This window comes from Chamaea fasciata, unplaced genomic scaffold, assembly GCF_029207755.1.
Source record: "Chamaea fasciata isolate MVZ Bird 193981 ecotype frontalis unplaced genomic scaffold, bChaFas1.0.hap1 SCAF_22, whole genome shotgun sequence".
Taxonomy (NCBI): domain Eukaryota; kingdom Metazoa; phylum Chordata; class Aves; order Passeriformes; family Sylviidae; genus Chamaea; species Chamaea fasciata.
Window position 1 is genome coordinate 9,239,147 of NW_027094107.1, and position 24,718 is coordinate 9,263,864.

Sequence of the window (24,718 nt, forward strand, 5' to 3'; positions counted from 1 at the left end):
CCGAGGCTCCATGGAGCAAGACACAAATGTACTGTACATGTGCAGTCACTGCTCTTGTTGGAAAACACTGCTGACAGTGGTGTGTGTTCCAACAGCTTCCAGGGACGCTCAGGCACTGGGCCCGGGCACCTCAACATCAAACTGAGCCCACTGTGCGTACACAACTGCTGGAAAGAGGCACAAGGCTGCCGTACAGAACACCCCCATGAACTCTGGGCTCCTGGTCTTAAGCTGCATCTTGCCAGCATGATACATCTCATGCTGGATGACTTTCAAAGTTGATTCATTCCTCTTGTTCATAAGCTAGAAAAACGGTTTAAGTGATTACCAGGGGTAAGCTAAACAAATAGCAGCTAATGGGAAAGATCAGGAGGAAAACGCTTAAGGCTCTCAGTCCACCTAAAAAGCAGCCAACATCCATTCTCCCACGCAGGGTCTCAGTGTTTGTTTGGGCAAGGATCAGTGAAAGGGCTTTCTTCTGTATCTGGGTACCACAGAGACCAAGATAAAAGGAGCTGGTATGAGACTTCAGAGATTTCAGAAGAAATAAATGGAAAGTGATCATCAAAAGCTAGATTTAACTGTTCAGACTCAGATTATTCCTGAACATATTTAGGCAGTAAAATCAAACAGTAAAGTAATCCTGAAATATTTCAGTTAAGGTCCTGGCTTGTTTCCTGAACAGAGCTTTGGTTCATACATTAGACTGTTGAAAGCAATGAAGCAATGTGCCCTAAATAAGTATGTCAAGGTTCGCCTCCTTGTGCCCTAAATAAGTGTGTCAAGGTTTGCCTGTGAGGTTCAATTACTTATACTTTATACAAATATCTCTTAGCAGTATCTGTGACTTTCAACCCTATATAACTACAAATTCTAGGCATCATCAGATGGTAAAATCACTCATGCCCAAAAGGCATCATTGAAGGCATCATTGAAGAATGATCTTTATAATAAAATAGAACTCCCTGACATGCAGAAAGACAAGACAGAGTCTAAGAAATGCTCTATGTGGAAGGAGGAGTTCTTTTGCACCTCTCAGGAGTCAGTCACTCTCTTCGTTTACATTCCTCATTGCTGTTTTCAGGAGAGATTCAGTCCACTGGAACCCAACACTCTCAAATCCCTAGGAATCCACCAAGCACTAAAGCACAGTGCTTTTAGATTCCATTAAAATTAATCCTACCCCACGTTTTGGGAAAAAAAAATTCCATATATGAGTAACTTTCAGTGTAACTCTTACTTAATTAGAAAAAAATAAAAATCCATCAATTTAATTTTGTGGAAGCTATAATAAGCCTGACTCTACACACCACTTCTTTTATCAGCTCCAATCTCATTCTCCAGGGAAAGCAGTACAGAAGTGTCTTGTCCTTTGACAGCAATAGATAAGTAACCTCATTTTGTAAAAGCAGAACTAACACAGTTGTTTTTTGTCTTCAGCAGAAGCAAGGGAATCAGACCTCACTGCCTTGTACTGAACCCATTTTAAGGCAATTTGATGCCTTACACATGATCATTGAAAAGTTTCCAGTTGTACCTTTTTTTTTCTCCCCCTCTTTTCACCTGGCATTTCTTTATGCAACAGAATACCAGGAGGTTTATATTTAAAGGAAATAGGACTGGTCATATTTTCTGAACCTTTATTTTGAGGCCTTCTGCATCCTTACCTATCCAATACACTCAGGTCAAATGTTCTCTTTTGGTGGCAGTAAGGATTAAAGATGCAATTGCTTTTAAAGCAGACATTTTAAACTCTCCTTAGCCAATTAACCTGGGGCATTAGATTAACACTTCCCTGTCTCAGCCTTCATCTAGCCACCGTTAGCCAATCAAAAAAAAATTACCCAACAATAACCTTATTTATTAAGGCTTTTTTTCATTGACTTCAGGTCTTGCTAGACACCTACTGATCAAATCAAAAGCAAATGACAGAAGAACTTCAGAGGGGTTTGGTTACAATGCCACAAAAAACCTGATGTCTCTACACCTCTGTCCAGACTGAGCTGCCACTGAGTAGGAAGGCATCACACGTGACTGGTGAAGCTCGCCAGCCCAGCACAGCCCAGTTACATCGTTCCTGCTGTTGGATTAGTTTTTGCTTGCTTAGGCAAGAAACTTCATTTTTTTTTCTTTCCCCACCTTTTTCTCTGGCCTCCAGAGACTCCACACTACTTGCTTAGACCATTCTTAATGCTGAGGCACCTCCAGAGTGTATCTTAGCATGGATTGCCTTTGTCCAGTCTCTCCAGAAAGGAGAAATGTGCATTATATAAAGTGGTGTGGATTTACAATGTCATGCACAGTGGAAGGTCCTGCTTATCAGCCTATTTCATAGTGCTGACCTTATTTATTTTGCAAGGACTCAAACACCCTGGCAAGTGCGGAGTCTGCAGTTCTGTGGAAACCAGGCATGCCAAACTAAACACTTACACTGCTGACACTATTCTCAGACCATCTCTTTAACCATTATCAGTAACATGAAGATGCTTCCTTGTCATTTATCCATTCATTTTAGTTTCTTCAGAACAAACTGGTTTTCTAGGACCATCAGAATGTTCTACCTAAACCCAGAAGAAAACTGGGCTGCACGTCCTGGTGCTGGCAGTACTCAGAGCAAGGTATGAAACAGAGAATCAGTTACAATGACAGCGCTTACCCCGTTCTGTGTCATAGAGGTACACAAACTTCTCCCACTTGTAGTAGGTCAGGAGGCTCAGGATGGCTCCTTTCAGTGCTGGCCGCATCTGGATGACAAACTGCACATCTGCATCCGTGGGGAAGCTGGGGGTGATGAAGGACGTGTGCAGGGCCCCGCAGAACGACGTCAGCGTGTTCATTGACATCTGGTCATAGAACCCAAAGATGGCATAAACTCCCCTGGAAAACTGTGAACAGACTAAGAAAGACAGACAAGGGTATTAAAATCTCAAATACAATTAATACAATCAAACTTTCAAAGTATATTTGAGGTAAGCGTTCTAACCATTCCTGAGATTATTCTGTATGATGCAGCAGATGGAGTGAATTAATGAGATAATATATACTAATTCCAGTGTAGCAATAAATTGTACCAACTTCGTAGCACTTAAAACTGGCCTGAACACATTTATTTTTGGTTGTGTTTTGTCCTGTGTTGCTATAATCCACTAATCTCTCTTTATTCTTTAAAAATTAACATGGGATCACATTCCCTGCCTGTAAAATTCCTTTCCTTCCTTGAGTAGCACCTCGAGAGCTCTGTGAGGAGCTACATGACAAATGTCAGGCCTGCCTAGGAGTCAGAATGCTAAGGTGTATTTTTTCCTGGTATCCAAACTTGATTCAGATCTGATTCAAAGAAATCTGGATTTTTTTATTCTTTATAGTCCACAACTCTGAAATCTCTGTGTGGTCTTTTTCAGTAAGAAAAGATGGTGGCTTCTTAACAGAGTGTTACAATCTTTCAGAAGCAATTTGGAAAGTCTGTGACTTATTATATGACAACACAAATGAGGAACACATATTGTTGCTTCTTGGGACTAAAGCTGATATCCCTTAAATGGAAGGCTCTTAGTCATTATCCATTCTGCTGTCCATCTTGTACCAGAAAAAAAGATTTTTTTCACATGTACTTATATGGGAAAACACTTCATTATTTCCCATCCCTTATAGAGACTGAACAATGACCCTTATGAACAAAAATGAAAGTATTTCCATTAGTAAACATGGCCAGCTTCATGGGCATTGCAGAAAAAATTGCTCTTTGTTGTTCAACTCTGTAGGAAAAGTGCAAAATTCTTGTGACCTTGGGTTCTTTCCATGGAGGGAGTCTGCATCACACAGTGAGGGAGCCTGATGTGTGAGGTGCTGGGGCTCAGGATCATAAAAAGACTGTACAACTGCAACACAATACAGCTCAGCAGCACTCCTGATCATACCACTGCTGAACAGGGCTGAGCAAGGCCCATTTGTAATGGAAAAAAGTTTCCCAGAAACACGTTCATCCATTAACAATTAACAACTTCACTTGTCAAGAAGTGGATTTAACAACAATTTGCAACCAGCCCCACTGTCTTGGGGTGATTTAATGGTGATATTCCCTAATCCTCTGCTTTATGCCCAGAAATGGCTGCAGTAGATTTAATATGAAGCAGAGGCAGGGCTGGAGCCTGGGAGCCCTGGGCACCCTGCTCACTCTCCCCTCAGGCTGTCCCTCCTGGACTGGGGTGTTATAAATCTCCTGTTATTTGGGAACCCCGGGCACCCTGCTCACTCTCCCCTCAGGCTGTCCCTCCTGGACTGCGGTGTTATAAATCTCCTGTTATTTGGGAACTCCGGGCCCGGCTCTCCTCACTCTCCCCTCAGGCTGTCCCTCCTGGACTGGGGTGTTATAAATCTCCTGTTATTTGGGAACCCCGGGCACCCTGCTCACTCTCCCCTCAGGCTGTCCCTCCTGGACTGGGGTGTTATAAATCTCCTGTTATTTGGGAACCCCGGGCCCGGCTCTCCTCATTCTCCCCTCAGGCTGTCCCTCCTGGACTGGGGTGTTATAAATCTCCTGTTATTTGGGAACCCCGGGCCCGGCTCTCCTCACTCTCCCCTCAGGCTGTCCCTCCTGGACTGGGGTGTTATAAATCTCCTGTTATTTGGGAACCCCGGGCCCGGCTCTCCTCACTCTCCCCTCAGGCTGTCCCTCCTGGACTGCGGTGTTATAAATCTCCTGTTATTTGGGAACCCCGGGCCCGGCTCTCCTCACTCTCCCCTCAGGCTGTCCCTCCTGGACTGCGGTGTTATAAATCTCCTGTTATTTGGGAACCCCGGGCCCGGCTCTCCTCATTCTCCCCTCAGGCTGTGCTCCTCGCCCCGCAGACCGCGATGTCACCCTGTCCCTGCTCTTGGATTCGCTTTTGCTTGCTTGGACAAGAAGCTTCGTTTTTTTTTTTCTTTCCCCACCTTTTTCTTTGGTCTCCACAGAGGTACTTCAGGCTTGTTTGTTTTCGTTCGGTTTTTGTTTGTTTCTTTCGTTTGTTTTCGCCCTTGGGCTGTCTGGGCTTGGTTCCGGTCTTCCCCGCACTCTGGGGAGTCCCGCGGGCCCTCAGCACAGCAGCCAGGCTGCTAACACAGCCCCGGGCGGCCCCGCGGAGAGCGAGGCGAGGAAGGCCAGGGAGCCCCGGCACGGCGCCCGCAGCCGGGAGGGGGCCGAGGCCAGCACCGCTCCCTGCCGCCGCTCCCTGCCGCCGCTCCCTGCCGCCGCTCCCTGCCGCCGCTCCCTGCCGCCGCTCCCTGCCGCCGCTCCCTGCCGCCGCTCCCTGCCGCCGCTCGGCCTCCCCTCCCCGAGGCCGGGAGCTCCAGCCCTGCCCCGCAGCCCTGCGGGCGCCTTTCAAATTCCGGTATCGAGCATTTGTTCATTCACAACCCTCTTCTGGGCCTGGCGTGCACCCTTTTTTTGGTTAATAAACACTTTGGGGTTTTTTTTTTTCATTTTCACCCACTGGTATTCATTTCTCTCACTGGCAAACTCCCTTCTCTGTAGAGGAAACACTAACTCCAGGATGTTTTCTCCTAAAATGTGCCTCAAAACCAAGACAGCCATTAAACACTTTTGCAAAAACACTGCAAGTTTAACTTTGCAAAAAGCAAAGTAATTACTAGTAAGGAAGACATGGCTTCCACACAGAAAAGTACAGCATTGCTACTTCTGAAACACCATCCCACTTCCCACCATAAATGCTACCGTTCAGGAACACTAAAAACTGTTAAAGTAATTTTAAAAAGGATTCTCCACAATATCAGCTCACCGACACAGCATCACGGACAACATCTAAAATCAGCAGCCAGGTGTGAAAATTTGATTTTCTTCCTGGAGCTCTACATGCAAAAACTAGAAATGCTGTTCAGGAATTTCTTTAAGTATTTAAGCCACTGTAACGGGACATGACCAGCTGTGGATACCAGCAGCAAATAACAGCTGGTGAGACACACAAAGGAAGTAAGAGGCGGTAATTTCTGAAAGGAAAGTTTGCAGAGGTTCTCAACCACAGAAAAGAAAAGATTTAAAAGAAATTATAATACAGTAAGAATTTATTCCCAGAGGCATGACTGAGGAATGAAACACACTATTTAAAAAGGCATTTTGTTAAACTATATACCAGCAGGATATAAAGCAGAAAAGCTACCATAAAAAATTATCTGCTGAAGTAACAAATAAAAAGCATTAACTTACAGGTGGAAAAAAAGGGAAAAACAAAAATTACATTAGAATGGCTGGCAGTCTCCATATCATTTAAATGGTGTGTAAACCCTCCAATTCCATGGGAATAACCAGTGAAGTGGGATTAATGGAGCTGAGTGCACTCACATACAATGAGCCTGTACCTCACAGATCACGCTTCTTTTATGTATAAATTAATGGCATTGTTTTTATGTAGATTCTGTACTGCAGAGAAAAGCAAATATTCCAGGAATCATCCCTTCTTGCAATGTAACAAACAAATGCTCAAAGATCTGACCCTAAAAGCCGAGACATTTCAAGCAGTCCTGGACTCACCCAGTATTTCTTACCAGGTGTAAGACTCAGGAATACTTCTGAACCGCGACTCAACGGAATTAAAGTGCATTTTCATAGCAGATTGTGCTTGTTTATGCACAGAGCCCATCCTCAGCTGGGGAGTAACGTGGGACAAAGGCACGCAGCGAACAACCAGAGGGAGCAGCACCTTCTCCAAGTGACACCTCGGAGCCAGCACGGGCGGAGCTGCGGCTCGCAGGGAGGCCAGAGCTCTCATTTCACCCTCCCACCATCTGCAACTATTTCTCCTACTGCAGGATCACCAAAAATGCCTTCTGACAAACGCAACGACCGGCCCACTCTTATTTCTCCTGGTTCAGGTCTGTGTTCACAGCAGATTTTAAAGATTAACCCTTTGATAAACTGTCTTCTATTAGTAGTTTATCATTCCTGACTATTCTGCATGCACTGTAGGATGCCAGCTGAGTTTTACCAGCCTATTTAAAAGGCAAATAAACCTTAGATTTATAAGGAAAAGCTAAAAGGCCAATTATCTTGGTCCCCAATGTTCATTTGCATTTTTGAACTCACAGTTTTGTTAAAATTTTGTAGCATTAGGTCTTCCACACAGTTTATGACCTCATCTCCTCTGTGATCAGACAAAGCTACAGAATATCCAGGAACCCACAGTCATACTGTTACTTGTTTTCCAAAAAACAAATGTGTAATTATATTCATTTTAATTACATTACTATTCTAACATCACTGAGCCACAAGAAGAATTGTTAAAAGGCAAACTAAGCCTTAGCCTTAAGCTGTTTTTATAAACCACTTTCTACTGACAATCAGAACAATCTTGCTGTTTAAGTAAGAATTTTGGTATTTTTCCTTAATTAATCACAGTTGATTTATGGGGTTTTTTCCTATTTGAAAAATACAGATGGTCAAACACATACTTATGTTAAAGAGATTATTTGGACAAGTCCTAGTTCAATCTCATTCCTCAAGAAAAAAAAAAGCAGGTTTTTTGCTGAGCTATGAAACTCTTAATTACGTGGATGCACATCTGTTTCCAAGGATAGCACATAACCAAGTTCCTTTATAACCTGATCTGAAAAAGTTTCAATGTCCACAGAGGAGGGAGAGAGGTCCTGAGCAGCAGCTATCCAACGGGAGATCATGATTAGCCATTAGCCATTATGTTATTAATCTCCATTTATTAATGGAGATTTAACACCGGACTTGTGCTCACAGTGAGCTGCCACATGCCATCGTGTCCAGGAGGGGAAGTGATGTATGACAGAAGCCTGAATTCTAAGGCATGTCAAGAGAAGATAAGAAACTTTCAGGCCATGACAGACTGGTGTTTCCTGCCAAGGAAGGAAAATGCTCAGTGGCAGAGTGATAACAGTGGTAAGCAGAATTTACTTAAAAAAAAAAACACCAAAAGATTCCCAAAAAACAAAAAAGCCACCACCACCACCAAACCAAAAAACTCCCAAAACAAAAAAACCAAAACCAAACCAACCAATCAACCAAAAAACCCAAAACCAAACCCCAAAACCAACCAACCAAAATGCAGCTACTGAAGCCAAATAAATAGACATCTTAGTTTCCATCCTGAATAGCAGCTGAGCCATCCTAAGCGTGAGAGTTCCCAAGGAACCCAGACGTCTGTTCCACTTGCATTTCCATCCCCCCTCCAGTCAAATCAGGCCCACCACTGAAACTTGCTGAGATTAACCAGATAAGGTCTTTTTTTGCACTCAGATCCCAGGAAGGCTGCAGGCCAGAACCTCAGAAGTCGCCCCACTTCACACAAGTTATTAGACATTTTATGTATTTTTAAAATTTATTTTTGCTTTCTAATGGTATTTAGTTTCCCTACGGTTTAGTGACTGTGAGTATTCCTGACACAACAAGGTTGTATAAGACCTGACATTTCTACTGTCTATTGCCTAGAAGCTAAAGTCAAAACTCCTCTGACACCTTTTTTTTTTTTTTTTTGCTTCCAGTTCTTACTATAAACAAGTGAAGCGTTACTAGGAACATTTACAAGTAGGTTTGAATTTTGCTTGTTTAAAGAAAAAAGGTATAAGGCTAACAAAAGAGATATGTTACTGGCAGATCATCCATTACTTTTCCACTGGGTGCTATCATTAATGACTGAATTGTCAAAGGCAGGAGGATCCTCCCAGGTGTGGCAGCCAGTGCACTTCTGCCCTGGCAGTTCTGGAGTCAGGGGTCGGAGGTTACAATACCTCAGACACTTTCCTCCTTCACTACGCTGTTTACAGGCAAGTCATTTGTCCACATCAAGTCCTTACAAAGTAGGTCTGACAACGTGACCCCGTGTCACAGGGCACTGTCACCTGGCTCAGTGACACTCCCGCAGCTCTTTGGGAGGAAGGCGCTGCAGGAGCTCCGTCTCAGCGGGCATTATCCTCCTCAGTTCTGTGTGCTGGGTTCTCCTCAGCTGTGAAATCGTTTTATTCCCTTCACTCTCCTCTGCCAATTGTCTTGGATTCCAGACAACTCTCACTGCCAGCTTCAGCCAACAGACTAATGGGACTACTTTCTAATGGAATAATACACAGCCTATCTCAGAGCAGTTGCCATTTTCTAGGGCTCCATCCTGACCTCCTTGTTGTAATAAAGCAAGGGTTACCATTAACATTACCTATTACAGTAAGGATACAGACTTACTCTTAGAGAGACAGACAATGCCTCTACTGCTTTCTTTTGCTTTCATTTCAATACACAGGATGAAAAGCAACAACTCTCTCTACCTTGAGCCCTGAGGAGATCAGCACAGCAGTGCCCCTGAATGCAGAATGAGCTACTTTCAGGGGGCTCCAGGCAATCAGACTTGAGAGCTTCCTTTAAAGACAAGCCCATCATATTAAAAATTTAAAATGAAGTGAGCTGCATTTACCTATAGCCAATAAAGCCATCTTTTACATTTTAATTAGGATATTGAATTCTGTCATGAAGAAAATATTGTTTAAAATTCAGGTGAGAAAAGATGCATTTCTGAAAGCAGCTATTCCTTGAATAGTTAACAGTGAAAATTCCTGGGGGCAGGAGGGAACCAAGGAAGCCACAACTTGAAAACGGATACAAATCTTCCTCAGATACTGGCTTTAACAAGAATTCTCATCCTACCTAGAAAAAGATATGCCCTCACAAACAAAAAAATATCCCCTGAAAACAAAAAAACCAACCCTAAACCTCACAGCAGAGCACAAAACAAAACCATAATTTACTCTTGTTACTTCACTTATGGCATCAGTTTCCTCAATGATGAAATTGCAATGTTTTATCTAGTTCTTTTTATAAAGAACTTCTCGCCTTGCTTTGTTCTGTCTAATGTCTTCTTCAAATATACACACTTACTTCAGTTTGCATTTCTTTTTAGGAGAGCAAATAAAATAAAAACAGCATGTTCAGGCAGCAGGAGGGGGATATTATTAAATTGCAAATGAAAGGCATAAGGATTAATCCATTCATATTTTACAACCCATTTACTGGAAAGCAAAACACGGGTTCATATCCAAGCAGCCTTCAACACTCTCTGGTCAAGATCCTGTCCAAGATTACTTTGGTCACCATTTCACAACTCTATCACACACTGTTAAAGGACTCTTTATTTCTTGTCCGCTTTTCAAGATGACTTTGGAGCCCCGACCACAACTACAGTTCCTTGGGGCTGGGTCTGTACAAACCCATCACCCCAACCTTGGCTTCTTCCAGTGTGCCCAACTACTTCTGACACACTCGACTCATTAAACTTCACGCATTTTGGCTTTTATATATACGACTGTGGTCAAATAAATCCCCAGCAACGTACATGAATTTGCTGTGTGCAGGACCTCCTCCTCACACTGAAAGGTTTGTGTGAATTTTCTGAGCATATGAAGAATGCAGCCTGCAAGGCCCAGACCAGGCTGCTGGGCTGGAACGGTGTGGTGGGAACACCGGAGCACCAAGCCCCTGGCACATCACCATGGGGTATCTGCCCACCAGCACGGCTTCTGTCAGATAAAACCAACCAGAACAAAACCTCTCTGGCCCAAACTGCCAATTTGATATATATGCCAGTTAAAGCTTTGGTATTTAAAAAAATAGCTAATACATTGAAAATGTGAATAAAAAGGGCAATTTTGAGTACCAAATTTAAGACAGGCTGAACATAACCTTGATTTTACTGAGGAAGCTGTGCTTAACTTTCTGAAAACTGCTGTAGTCTGAGCAGGCACTGCAGGTAGCCTGAGCAGCTTGGAACAGGCAGTGCTACTTGTATTGCTGTTTTCTACTCACTTCTGTTTAGCTCCCAAGCCAGTCCCCAACTTAAGACGGTGTAGAGTCCGAACTACCTCTTTTCAGGTTACTGGCTAGAAAAAAACCCCAAGTATCTTTTTTTCCTGTAAAATCTTGTTAAAACTCAAGCACAAAATGAGTCTTTTGTCCCACAAGCCTACCAAATTATAATGCATGGTTTTCTTAAAAAAAAAAAAAAAAAGAAAGAAAGAAACAAAAATCACTTGCCATTCAGAATCTCTGTAATTATGACACATTTCTGATGGTGGAAGAAACCCATTAGTCAATCCAGCCAGTTTCCAGGAAGTGTCAGCCTCCTCTCAGGACCAAATTATGAAAGGATTTTGTTTATCTGGGATCCCTGTTACACACTGATTTTTTTCAAATGTACCATTGATGCTGTGTACTATTAGAACATTCCTTTTGGAAGGCTGTGAGTCAGATAATCATGACTCATTTTGAAGTATAAGCCATTGGAGTTTGAAAGAAATAAAATAGGGGTTTCAACTTAAAATGGATTAAAGGTGAAAGAAGATATATATGTGTCATAAAAATCAACTTATTTTTTTTGGAAGACGGTTTAAAAATGTGTTAGGGACTTAAGGACTATACTTAGGTATGTGCTGATCAGAACACTACATTTTCCTGCTTGTCTTTACAAGATGGAGTTCAAGCTCTCAGACCAGGCACCGCAGATACAGCCAAGCTTTCTATTCTTAAACCCATCCTGGTAATTCATGATCTGCTGCTGCTAACAGAACACTTTTCATCCTGATCCCACCATCCTCACAAGCTGCTCACAAGAAGCCTTGCTTTTAAAGGAAAGACATTAAATACATACCACGCAGTTTTAAACAAAGAGCTTTTAGAAAGGAGACTTTGTAACGCTGCTGCAGAAGTCAGATTTAAATGCTGTGGATTTATGTTGTGACCTCTTCTGCTTTCTGCCTATGGAGATCTTGACACCAGAGTAGATGCTTGCAGGAGAAGCACAAGAGGCACAGTTCAACTCACTGCTGGAGAGGAATGGCAAGGCACTGGTATCTGCTGCAGAGATGTTTCTGCTCAGCTACTCCAGGATCATCAATGCCTTGCCAACAGCAGCAGTATGTGCAATGCCAGCACTCTGCTCCTGATTGCAGCTCCACCATCCTGGATGCTTAAGATTTATGGCACAGGCCTCCCCCCGGTTCAGAGCGTCTGAGAGACTTAATGAGTGGACGTAAAGCAGTTCACTGAGCTCTGCCCTTGGTGAAAGCTTCAGCCAATCCTGGACACATAACCACAGCTCCTTTCTCCATGAACCGTGGCAGATGAGCTAACACCTGAGAGGGAGCCAGAGGACCTGTCAAAGCTTTCTGCAGGAGAGTCTAAATATATTCACAGCAAACAACAATCATTTGCGTTCTTCACATCCAGTATCTAACTCCTGCTTCGTGACTAATCTCTGCAGAAGCACGGACAGTGTGCAAGCAACACAAATATGTAACACTCACTCGAGTGAAATAACTTGTTTCCATCTGTTGCACCATTTGAAATGCCTATAATTTAAAATCGTATGTCATGCTTGCTTGCTCTGATCTCTTTGGATTGTAACTGCATCTCTTATTTTCCGAAGCAGTTTTTCTAAAAACGTTGGTGGGAGGAAAGTATGAGAACCCCTGTTCTTTAAAAAAAACTGTCCAGTTATAACACACCAGAAAATTTAGTAGCCATTATTTACAAGCAGGCAATATATTCTAATAAAATGCATATTCTAATAAACACAGTAACACGAATGTTTCTGTAAGTATATCCAAAGTAATAAGAATTCCACAAGCCATTAAGCACTCTGCCTTGGAACAAAAAGACAAGTTCAAAAAAGTGTTTTTAGTATGAACTTGACAAGATGTGGTAGACCAGGGAGAACCCACTCCACTATTGTTACCTTCTTCAGAGACGATCTCTCTTAACAATACTTTAAACAACAGGCTAAGGGAAAGCCAGAGCTTTGTGGTCTGAAGAAAAAAGTAAATCATACCCATCAGATAAGGGCAGCATTTTGTAGCTGAGGATGTTAGGCAGCACACAGGGTTGAATCAAGGAGCGGCAGCTGAAGGCAATGCTGTGCCTCAGAGCCACGAAGCAGCAGCTGCCAGCTCCAGCAGCCCAGTACTCTGAAGGGATTTCTTATATCACTGGAACATCTCAGTGTGGAGGAAGCAAAAAGGCAGAGGCATATTATTAAATGTATGCTTGTTCAGCAGATCCTTCCCTAAGTGATTTCAGAAGTTGACTTCATTCTGGGCCGCTGTGGTGAGAGGCAATAAATCAAAACAAGGCTCTGGCAGTGTGATGAAAGACGAGCTGAGTCTGCTGAGGTGGTGCCATTTATAGGCCTGTGGGGATATATCAGAGGATGAGATGGAAGAGGCAGAGTGGCCAACACACCTGAAGCCCTGAGCTGGGTAAAATTCACCAGGAGGTGAAGGTCACCATGAAGATTGTCCAAGGAGACCGGGGATGTCACCACCGGAGCAGCAGCTGTGCAGGCAGCCTCCAGCTCTGGAGGGTTTCCAGTTGGCTCGGTGTTTGCCGAGCACGGTGCTGGCTGACAGACAGCCCAGTTTACCCAAAGCAACAGTCCCTCACACCTTCCTGGAGGCCCTGCAATGGTATTCCAGCAAGCACCATCACTGCAAGTACATCCTGGACCAGTGGACCGGATTTCACATTTCTGTATCTCCTCCCGTTCTACTCAAAGCTCACGGGGCTGTGCAATTCTCACCCTTGTTCCACTGCTTATCAGTCTGAGAGGCTTCAGATCAGTCAATGCAGAAGCAGACGCAGGATGTCTGTGAAAACTGGCCTAGGAGCCAGGGAAATTATCTGAAGATGCTCCTTAGGGGTCCAGTAAAGCACCCACCAGTGCCACTGGCGAAGTTCACATGGCATTCAGTGAAAGCTGGACTAGAACTGAGAGACCTATTCACACTGCAAGTGCAGACTACAGAAATGCCACATCGACATCCCAACTGCCCTTACAAAAGCATCCTCCCATCTATTTTTGTTGACATTATTTCCATCTGCCTTAGCCCTCAGAGTTCCTCTTGCTACCAGTCCTGGACCTTCATGATCACATCTGACAGTAATTCACAGACCAGTAACCTCAGCTAAGCCAATGCCTTATTTACAGGGAACAACAAGAATATTATTCTGTATAAATTATGCATAATCACTATTTATCAAGCTGGGTTAATTGGCACATAACAAAAGAGTTGTCTGGTGCACAGCTGAATAATGTGGAAGCCAAAATTGATGGAAATGGTGCAGGAAAAGCCTGATTGTGAAGGAAAAGTCACATTGCTACATGTTAATTCTTAACTGATTGCTGCCCTTTCAGAGGGGGAAGGGGACGCCAAGAGAGACTCACCGAGTCTGGAATTATTTGTTATCTCAGAGGGTTTGGACACAGTGTCATAGCTTTAAATACTGGCTTAAAGTCTGCTCTCAGCCAGCTGCATTGTGAAATGTTAACACGGTGCACCTGCAATTTTTGTGCTCCAGGAGATGCTGCTACGTTCATAAGCAGAGAACAATTTCATTAATCATCAGCAACAGCATGAGACTGTGGTCTGCAGGGGTGTGAGTGATGCTGACAGAGAAGCGGGGCTCTTCCCACATCTCCACTTGACAGACTAGAGCTAGCTGCCCCATAGCCAGGCCAGACTCGCAGCCTTTGGTTCTGGGATCGAGAGCCCACAAGTCCTCAGCGCAACGCTGGGTGTGGCATGAGACAGTGGCAGTGTGGGCAGACTCGACTCTGCAGAACACACACACCTGAAGAACCACAGCTTAGTGACCTTGCTCTGCGTGCACAGGTTTTACTCAGTGTCCCACATCCCAAAGCTCTGTGCAGAAATTTGGGATGCGCGTGTATTTTCCATATATTGCCATGCTTTGGTGTTTTGATGGACAGACACGGGCTGCGGCAGGTGTAGCTGAAGGCTGAATCAGAGCTGAGGGTCAAATGCCCCCGGGGCCCACTCTGGAGGGCGCCTTCCTGAGGCATGACAATCCAGCGCCGTGAGGGGCTGTCAGATGACTTAGTCTCATTTACACCATTACACTTCCACACCTCCTTGGTCTCTTCTCTACTGACACTTGGTAAAATCTCTCCTAGCAGTACAACACCTGCAAATCCATGTCTTCAAAGTACAGCCCTTCCTTCCCTTTCCCTCTCTCACTAGGAGAGGTAACAGAAAATGAGAAGATTCCTGTAACTTCCATTCCTGTGAGTTACAGACTCTTTTATTCACAAACATCATGCAGGCCAGAAAATCCGGCTGTGATCTCAACGTGTTTGTGGTCTCATCAGCATGAATGTAAACAGATATAGAACCACAGATATTTAAAAAAAAATATGGATTACGTGATTCCCATTTACAGCTCCTCCCTACTGGAAATATGGTTAGCAAACATTAGCTTTCTTCTGAAAATATTATGACATTTTATTAGAAGTATCAAAAAAATTACTCTCTCCGGCTTTTTACAAGAATCACTAAATCTGCTAACAACTTGCTTGTACACACCAATAAATTCCAAACATCCTGCAAAACTACTGAGTAAAGAAGGGAGAGGAAAAAAGGAGCAGGGGAAGTCCAAAACAACGTTGCTGCAACACTCTCCAAGCCTTTTCTGGTTTTGGGAACAAGGTTAATCCTTATGGCAGAAAGTAAATAGGAATTTCTAAAGAGAAGATTCTTCCCTCAGCTGGACACTTCAGCTCTCAATCAGTCTTTGACAAATCATTAGGAATTATCCCATCCAGGGGACATGTTTTCAGCCAAGGAACAAGCAGATGAGTCTCACTGCTGTCTGAAACACAACCGTGCAACACCCAAATCAGTACAGAGGCGGGGGAAACAGTCTCAAAAGGGCAGTGCGTACCTTCAGGACAGGAGGTCTGACATCCGATTTACCAAACAGCTCAACTGCAGCACTTGGGATGACAGACAGCAACAAATTTCTCTGCCTTAAGGCAATTTCCCACAGGGCCGTGCCATCCCTCGGGCTCTGCAGAGAGCTGCAGCACGAGCTCTTCCCAGAAGACCATCCCGCGCCCAAGGCCTCTCCCCACTGCTGCTCCTCCCTTGACTCAGCACCACCTGCGCTGGGAGGTCCGCCAGGAACAGAGCCGTGCAAAGGACAGGAAGGACCCCGGTGAGAGGTGAGAGTGGGGACAGCCACTGCCAGCTCTGGGTGACATTGCCAGGCTCAGAGGCTGAGCAGCCCTGAGCCGCTGCAGGCACACACGGGGATGGGAGGAACCACTGCACGAACTCAACAAACTCCATTAATTTTTCAGCTGCCTTTCAAAAAAAGCTTTTAAAAGATCAGCTTGCTATGCACAACAGAATAGGAACTGATATGTGACCACAGTTAGAGATTGGAGATAATGCCTTTAATTTAAATGTACCCATGTCCTACCAAATAAAAACTTATTAAATTTCTGCTTTACTAATTTCTTATAAAGTAACTCACAGTCTTTTCCAGGTTTTACAGATTAATGATTCTGAATTTTAACCTGAAAATTCCACTGCCAATTTCAAGAAAATTCAAAATATTTGTCTCTTGTTGGAACCCGTGTAATAGTCAAGAGAAGCATTCCCATCATTCAGCAAAAAGCAGCTCATCACAACGGTTCCAAACCAGGAAACCTCTCTTTCTCTGCATCTCACACAAATGCATCTCATGTAATTCTATGCTGCCTAAGCAGCAGACAACAGGAAGGGCTATGATAACGTGCCCTGGTGTTTGATTAAACCGATGCACCGTGGGAGCTGATGTTGGACTACTGCTACTGAATTTTCCCACTCTGATTCTCAAACCACCTCCCTGACAGGGTCAAGCTTTTCCAAGCGTCCCACCAACAGACTATTTCTGGACTTGAAAATTTTGTTGGTCTTGAATAGATTTGTTGAACTCAAGTAGTAAAGCTTTTCAGAGAGATTAATGGACTAAGTGAAGTGTCTCTCCAGACTATACTAGGAGGCTTAAGAGACCTCATTTTCTAAGAAATGTCAGCTATAGGCACAGAAGACTTCTTTGTACTCTGATTTTCTCCATGTATTTTCCATTTGCACGAGCCGGTCCAAGCCCTCCTTCCCACTGGCAATGTTATCAGTGAGACAATACCTTTCTATAACAAAAATAGCACAGAAACTTGCATGAGAAAAATGAATTTGATAACAATAGAATGACTTTCTCATAATAATTTAATAAGATGAGGACAGGAAGATTTAAATTCTCCAGAAGAGCTGCATAAAAGGGATTGATGAATTCATCAGCTCTTCCAAGCTTCCCAAAGAAGCCCAGACAATATTTCTTACCTCCTGTTCTACAGATATCACCTATAAAAGAAAAGCAGGCGTTCAAGCCCCTCTATTGTGCTCGTCTTTGCCTCTGGGGCTAAACTCACTGTTGAACCTGCTGTAAGTAAATGTGACACATTTAAAAATATTCTGATTTGTTTCTAATCTTTCTCATTAGAATAATACACTTGCAATGCCCTTTCTGGCGAGGATCATGGTCCTGAACCCTGAAGTTACTGTGTGGTCATACAGCTGCTGACCATTCTGGTTTTCCACCACACCACGAGAAGTCTGTGAAGACATGCCAGAAACGCAAACACAGGCTATGCCAGTTTTAGTTAAGCACTGTCAGTATATTTCAGTATTCCAAAAAGTCCTGAGACCTACAGAAACCATATCAAACAAACTAAATTATGAACTCCACGGACTGAAAAATCACAGACTGCTCAAAATTTTTTATGGATTTAGCAGTATACTTCTATATACAGTTCTTTCCCTTTTCTTGTTCTTGGATAAACAGAAAGAAGACAAAGTGATTGGACTAACAAACACAGGAATGTAATCCTGTAACAAGTCAGCAATTGCTGCCACTTACAAAAATGAGAGGAAAAAAAAGAAGAAATGTCTTTTCCCCTCTGGTTGACTGTCGTGTTGGTGCTATGACTAAGGACAGCAGGAAATAATTTTACACATAGTACATATAATTCAAAAATTTACCCACTCTCTTTAAGCACAGAACCTTTGGGATTTTATTGTTTTAATCTATGTTGGACAGTAATATTTCATTCCATCAAAATTATTGGGTCATGGAAGGATTCAGTGGTAGCCAGCTGATAGGAGCCTCCTCTTCACTCTGGAGGAATCAAAACAAAACTACACTGAACCTTTCCTCTTACTTTGTTGAGGCACTGTAGGAACAGAAAGAGAGACTGACAGAAACAGGTAATTTAGTAGCCATAAATACATGGGCTAAACACTAGCTCCAAATGATTGAATTTCTGTTCTTTAGAAAAAACCTTTCCCTTCCACAAAACCTACCCATGATAGAACTGAATCTGAAACTGAAAATCTTTGTAGACAGCACCAGCAAACACAGCAGTGTTATCCCCTAGAAGCATTTTCAAGCCATTTCACATCTTAGAAAGAAGTGCAATTTAACTCTTGGCTCCAGATCCTTCCCCAAATTGTGGCTTCCCTTCACATTCTTGGTCCCATTCTTCCTCTCCCCCAACACTGAATGGATGACTCTGGAAGGACAGTTCAGGTGAAAAACTTGGGCTTGTGATTAACTAGATCTGAAAAATAACCACTTAGTTAACTAAGCATGTTCTCATTCTCCTGAAAGACAACACAACTCACCCCAGCCGACATCTAACAGGGATTACACAGACTGCCTCTTGCAAGGGACACTGCTACTCACACAGAACAAAGCTGCAGCCTGACTTCGATCCCCACACGGCATTTTATACAGCTGAGCAGACCGCTGAAAGGCAAGTTTGGACATCGGGGTGCTCAGTTTCAACATCCAAGCTCTCCAACAAGGTGTTAATGCCCTCATGGGCAAGAGCACAGAACACTGAGGAACAATAAACAAGGTGGGTTAGCTACAAGCCCTATACAAGCACCTCTCAAATGACATTATCACCCTTTCTTATTTCTTCCTCCGCCATTCTCTTGTCAAGAGCCCAGATAACCATCGCAGGTAATCTCTATCACCACAACTGATCTCGTGGCTTTAAAACACAAGCAGGACAGAAGCAGTCATGTTGCACCTCCACAGAGGAATGAGGCAAGTCTGCTTAGGGAAGGACACCCTTCCTTAGGATTCACAGGAAATTTTCCTCCTTGAAGTGAACTGTAGAAATGCCACAGCGTTCCATAATTAAGAAAGAAAAAGAAAAGAAGGAGAGATCCATCACTGTCCATTTCTTCACGCTCAAGCTGTCCTTTCTGCCGAGGAAGCCAGAAAGGCCGAGGTACCTAGCAAAAATACCTGCTTATCACCTCCCAAGTCGGCTTTGTGAGTAACTCGACACTGCAGCTGAACAGTGGAACTCCCATCCATGCTGTAATTAGAGGTAAGGGGAGCACCTACTGTTCGCATTTGCAGTCTGTCTGGCTCATGAGCAGCAGGAGCAAGTCCAGCCACCACAACTGCTCAGCTTGTGCTGCTCTGATGCATCGTTTCAGCAGGGGAACAATTAAGCAGAGCCATTCACAGCTGAAGAGACCACTAAATTTCGCCAAGTGCAGTCGCTGGTGTTTTATCCCCGCTACTGTATCTTGTCAGCCACTGCACCACACAAATTATCAACAGAATCCATCTCTCTGTGACAGCGTGGGCATGGGGGTGTCTGCTCTCCCAGGAACACCGAGGATATTTATTCTGCTAACTCATCCACTTACATAGACACTGAGCATATCCCGTCTCATAGGAGGAGAAAGGATCTCAGAATAAAACATCGTCAATTAAAGTGGTGGTATTAGAACAGCTTCACTGCAGAGGCCGAGACAAAGGAAGAGCAAGCAGGAGGATGCGGACAGATAAAAAGTGGCTTGCTAGGATCTGAAAAACCACTGACAGGAGATGCTCAAATGAAGCTTCTTCTCTGCTACAAATTTTACAGATTAAAAATAAATCTCAGGCTGTGAAGGAAAAGAAAGAACAAGAGAAAAAATTATTTTCCTATTCAGGAAATTGGTAGTTCATGCTGTGAAAAACCTGGAATTATGGTAAAAAGTATTCCACTTGAAAGCTATCACAAGTAATGCAAGCTGAGGAAGAATACGACCCTTTGGCAACCGAACAACAGACAAATTCACAGCAAATCTGAAAACACTATACTGCCAAAAACAACTGCTAAATATCATTTTAAGAATCATCGTGCCACAGATCTGTTTCCATGAGGCATGATAAGTCAATCTAGTCCAGCTGGAGTGACTTGGACTGAGGTATTCAATGAAACTTTAAGTGCAATTATTTAATAAATTGGCTACAATTGCAAACACAATTTAAAGCACACCCCAGCATTCTACAGTTACTCTGTCACCACTGTGCACCACAGAAGTTATGTCCATTGTACCAATTAGTTCGGGTAAATACAGGGAAAGTCTGCTCTCAGGACAGCAGTGGTGTGATTTCAGAAATAAACAAGTACGCATAAGTAGAACTAAAATAAAAATTCTCGAAGCACTTAAATCTATTTTCAGTCACTCATGGCTACAGAGTAAGACAATTTTCAAACACCGTACTTAAAAATTTATCTAATCTTCTCTTAATGACCACACTTCTTCAGAATATGAATCCTTCAAATATACCGCAACGTATCAATGGGAGAGCACATCACCTAAAATGTGAGAGGGGCTTTATTTCAACTTTTGGGGTTCTGACTCATTCAAGTTAGAAGAACAGATTGTTCCAGAGCCCACAGGCCATGCGCTGACCTTGTACCCAGTGAATCCACAGCAGAAGACATTGTGATGGAATGACCCAGGCAACTGGGATACACACCATTAAGTAAGCGACAGAATGAAGAATGGAAAACTTCTGAGGGTAACTGCAGACAAACACAATCACTGCATCAATGCATTTTTTTTAAATAAAAAAAAAGAGAAAGATGAAGATATTTATTCTGAAGCCAGAAGATTACTACCGTATGCCTTGCAAACAGGGCTTGTCTCAAAGTTTTCTTCACTTTTAAAACAAAACTGTGGTAATAGAGTACACTGAAATAGTCTCTTTTCTATCTGTAACTTCCAAGAAGTCCTTTACTCTTTAAATAAAACAAAATGTTCTTCACCTCCACAGCAGAAGATTGTTTAAACCAGTTAGTACTCACTGCAGTTTTGCTGTGTCATCTCATTTCAATATTAATTTGTCAGCTGGTTGTTTCTAACAAAGGTACTTTAATTAATTTTCAGAGTCTGATGCTCCATTCTGAATTCCTTCAAGTAACTTTTAACACTTTTGAATTAGGGTAAGAAAAGTCAATGCAGACGCTGCCTGCAAGGACATATAATTCAGTGTATCATTTCATAACCCAGCTGTCAACAGAGACAACATTTCTATAATCCATGTATTGTATGCGTGCCAGTATGAGATGAATAGTCCTGTAACTATAATCAATACCGTTCATTCAAACAACTGGCAGCAGCATTTCAGACAACTGGCAATTTCATCAGTTTCACTGGGCTGCCCAAAAATAAACAGCTTGAGAAGGATGAATGATCTCTGTGGCTATCTATAAATAATACTAATCTCAGTCATTTGTTTCAGAGGGTTCATCACTGGGAGCTGCACAAGTCTCATATCAGTGCAGGAGGCATGGCAGCCTTCAAGAAGCTGAAGAAATGCTGATGAATTTTACTGCTGGGTTTTCATTCACACAGTCACTGTATTTCCATACAGGATCCCTCCAGTGCTTCAGCAGCTCCAGCTTTGCAGGGAACTCACACCATCTCCAGGACTGGTAAATACCTCAACAGCCAAAGTGGATTCACAGAAAGCTCCGGTGATCTGAGCAAACCCAGCCCGGGTAGTGACTTACACCGATGGCACTTCAAAGGAAACGCGAGCAGGCCCGGGGTTTTTACCCACTGCAGTGTGAAAGTTGCCCACAAACGGCTCCATGTGAGCGAGACTGAAGCCAAGGCTGATGGGCGCGAGGTGAACCCAGGCAGACGGGGAACAGAAGGCGCCATTCACAGCCCTGTTCACTGGCTGCAAAGTGAAATAGCTCTTTTTAAAAAATTATCCTCCTTCTCTAAAAGCAAAGCAGGAACAGAGAACGGAGGAAAAGGAATAAAGACAGCTGACTAAAGGGAAAAACCACATCCCTGCGGAGTACGGATCCCAAAGAAAGCTTCCAAAGCCCTGAAGTGAAAAGGACCCAGCTGCTGTGGTTGTGGGGAGCCCCTCCCTGGCAGCCTTGCGGGGCTGGGGCAAGTGCTGCAGCCACTGCAGCCCAGCATGGGACCCTGCACGTTGGTGGGTCACCAGCCCTGGGCTGAGGCACGGATCTCCTGCTCCTGCAGGAAAATCTCCTAAGCACCGGGAATTCTTACGAGGCTTTCTACCCTATTTCACTGTAAGAATTACAAGACACCTGGTGTGTGCTGTAGGGAAAACAAGAGGAACGATCAGTTCTCCCAGAGGCTGGCACTGCTTGGCTTCCAGGCAGGATTTGTGGTGCCATGAGCCACCGCTGCAGAGAGCTCGATTCACCACGGGACTGCAGCAGTTCTTTGTCATGAATGGGAGCCAAGGCCATCGCCTCAGCTCCTGCACATGGACTGTAATGCTCCAAAGAAACTCCACCACATGAGCTCTGCAGAAGGGCCCAAGCCCTCTGAAGGCAGCCGGAGCAGGAAGCAACATCTGTGTGCACCCAGGTAATGGAGCTGCTGCTGCACCGAGCTTCCAAAGTCACATTGCTCCATCCACATCCAAAATCACTTTCCAGTCTTAAAGCCTGTTGCTTAGAAAAATTCTATCCTGGCAATTAAAATCATCTTCAACTTGTAGCATTAGCCAATTTACAAGCTCATTGCTAGTTTAACGACAATCAGCGCACCCAGCCACACTAAGCCAACATTGCAGTGGGATGTTTTCAGCAAAACTGCCAACAGCAAAAAGATTAATGGCACCTACCTCTCTGAAAAGAGAACACTCACCACGGACAAACAGGGGAACCTCACAACCTCTGCACCTCTGAGAAATGAGGCAGGCTGTGGCTGTTTTAAAATGAAAGCTGATTTTATTGTTAAAGTAAAATTGTCTGCAGGACATTCATAAAGAAAAGCCAGCTTTTAAGAATGGGTGAATTTATCAAGCTGCACATCTTTATTGCTTTGATCATCAATATTTTAAAGTTACTACTTTTATTCTATATTGCCAATGAATCTCTACACACTCTAACTGTAATCATCACAGCACAATATGATCTACTTCTCCTGGAGATTTAAAGTTGGACTCAGTCACAAAAAACCACCCACACTGGGTAGGAGGATGGCTAAACTGGTAAAATAGTCTCTCAGTTACAGGTAAATGATGAGCTAGCAGCACGCCCTGTTATTAACCTGAAGTTCATAATGAGAGCTCAAGTGAAGAGCTCTCAGTGGACACAGGCCTTTGTAGGGAGCTGCACTCCTGCAGCTGGCACTAATTGATCCTTTGCTGGCAGGCTCAGTGGAAAAGGCAGCAGCGGGAACCGCAGGCCCTTCTCTGTCATGCAGAACAAAGTCACAGTCCTGATTATCCAGGAGGTTTGATCTTAAAGCTCTACACTTCTACAGCTTCTTTCATCCATGAATGAGGCAGGCAGGATGGCAGGGGGGAGACTCAAACTACTTTTGCCCTGCTCACACCCAGTTTGCAGAAGAAGGTCTCCCGTCTTTGGAGTTTCCAGACGCTTTTTCACGTGTACTCCACGCACATTGAGTTACAGAGGTGAATTTCTGAGAAACTGAAATGACTCATATCTCACACACAGCTTCACCCAGGCTTCTTGAAAACACAATTAATTTTGATTTTAATCCCCCTACAGAGAATCAATCCCCCTATGGTGAAATCAACCCAGCATATACAAGAAATGGACTGGGCTGACATAATCAGTTTTAGAGACAACATAGTAGGAAGTAGAATTTTGTCCAGAAAGATGCCATTTTAAAATTCATGTGGAGATTCTGACTAAGGCAGACTATTCCAGAGCAGCAGATTCTGGAATCAATTAACAAAACAATTCTTATTAACACAGAGAATCTCCAGACAGTACCAAGGAAGCACAGAATCTTTGCAGAAAAGCCCGCAAGGAAAATATACTTTAATACCAAATTGTATCCTCCAGCGTCTGCAGAGATTGCCTCAAATCTCAGATGCATCTTATGTGAGACAGGGGCTAGCACTGCAGAACAACACAGTAAGAATTTAAGACAGGAAGTGCAGATAATTTATCTAAATAAAGCTTCCAGGAGAGCAACTGATTTATGTTGATGCTGATCCAAGCTGGAAACTGACCAGGATGCAGGAGTCAGCAGCACCACTACCCACAATAGGTTCCCTATCTATGAAAACAACAGCGTGTTTTTACACACGAAAAGAAATTAAACTGTTAGCTTTACGCTTCTGTAAAAGACCCTGCTCTACCAGAGACCTGTTCTTGATTGCTCTCTAGAGTGACTCAGGAAAAGGTGCAACGTTTTCCAGTCACGACTATCACTATTCATGCGAGCACCTAAGAGACACAAGGAGTTAAATTTCACAGAAGAGTCTACGGCCTTTAATGTCACACAGCCTCTATTCATAAAAGAATTGCAAAATAAAACATAAACTGATGCAGAGAAAAGCAGCGAAAGCTTCACAGCTACAAAAAATAGGCCTGTAGCTGGGAAAGGGGGGAAAAAAAGGAAATCTGGAAGGAGACATGGTATAAGTGACTTCTGCTAAAAGCAGGGTCAGCACTTTCCATTGGAGACTATTTGATTTACACTATTTTGTTTCAATTGAAAAACGAAATCTTTCCTTGGCAGATTCTGCTCTACACAGGCTATTACAGATACG

General features: G+C 43.4%; 1 protein-coding gene across 7 annotated transcripts in view; it reads right to left on the reverse strand.

The window, feature by feature from the left end:
- The window catches only part of GRIA3 (glutamate ionotropic receptor AMPA type subunit 3), a 127,724-nt gene that overhangs the window by 91,381 nt on the left and 11,625 nt on the right, over positions 1-24,718 (reverse strand). For all 7 annotated transcript variants that reach the window (XR_010723660.1, XM_066202625.1, XM_066202626.1 and 4 more), the window contains exon 3: positions 2,657-2,896. Coding sequence is in view for 6 of the 7 variants with exons in the window: in XM_066202625.1 (XP_066058722.1) it covers positions 2,657-2,896 (240 nt within the window). In the remaining variant the exon portion in view is untranslated. The remainder of the gene's footprint in view (positions 1-2,656; positions 2,897-24,718) is intronic.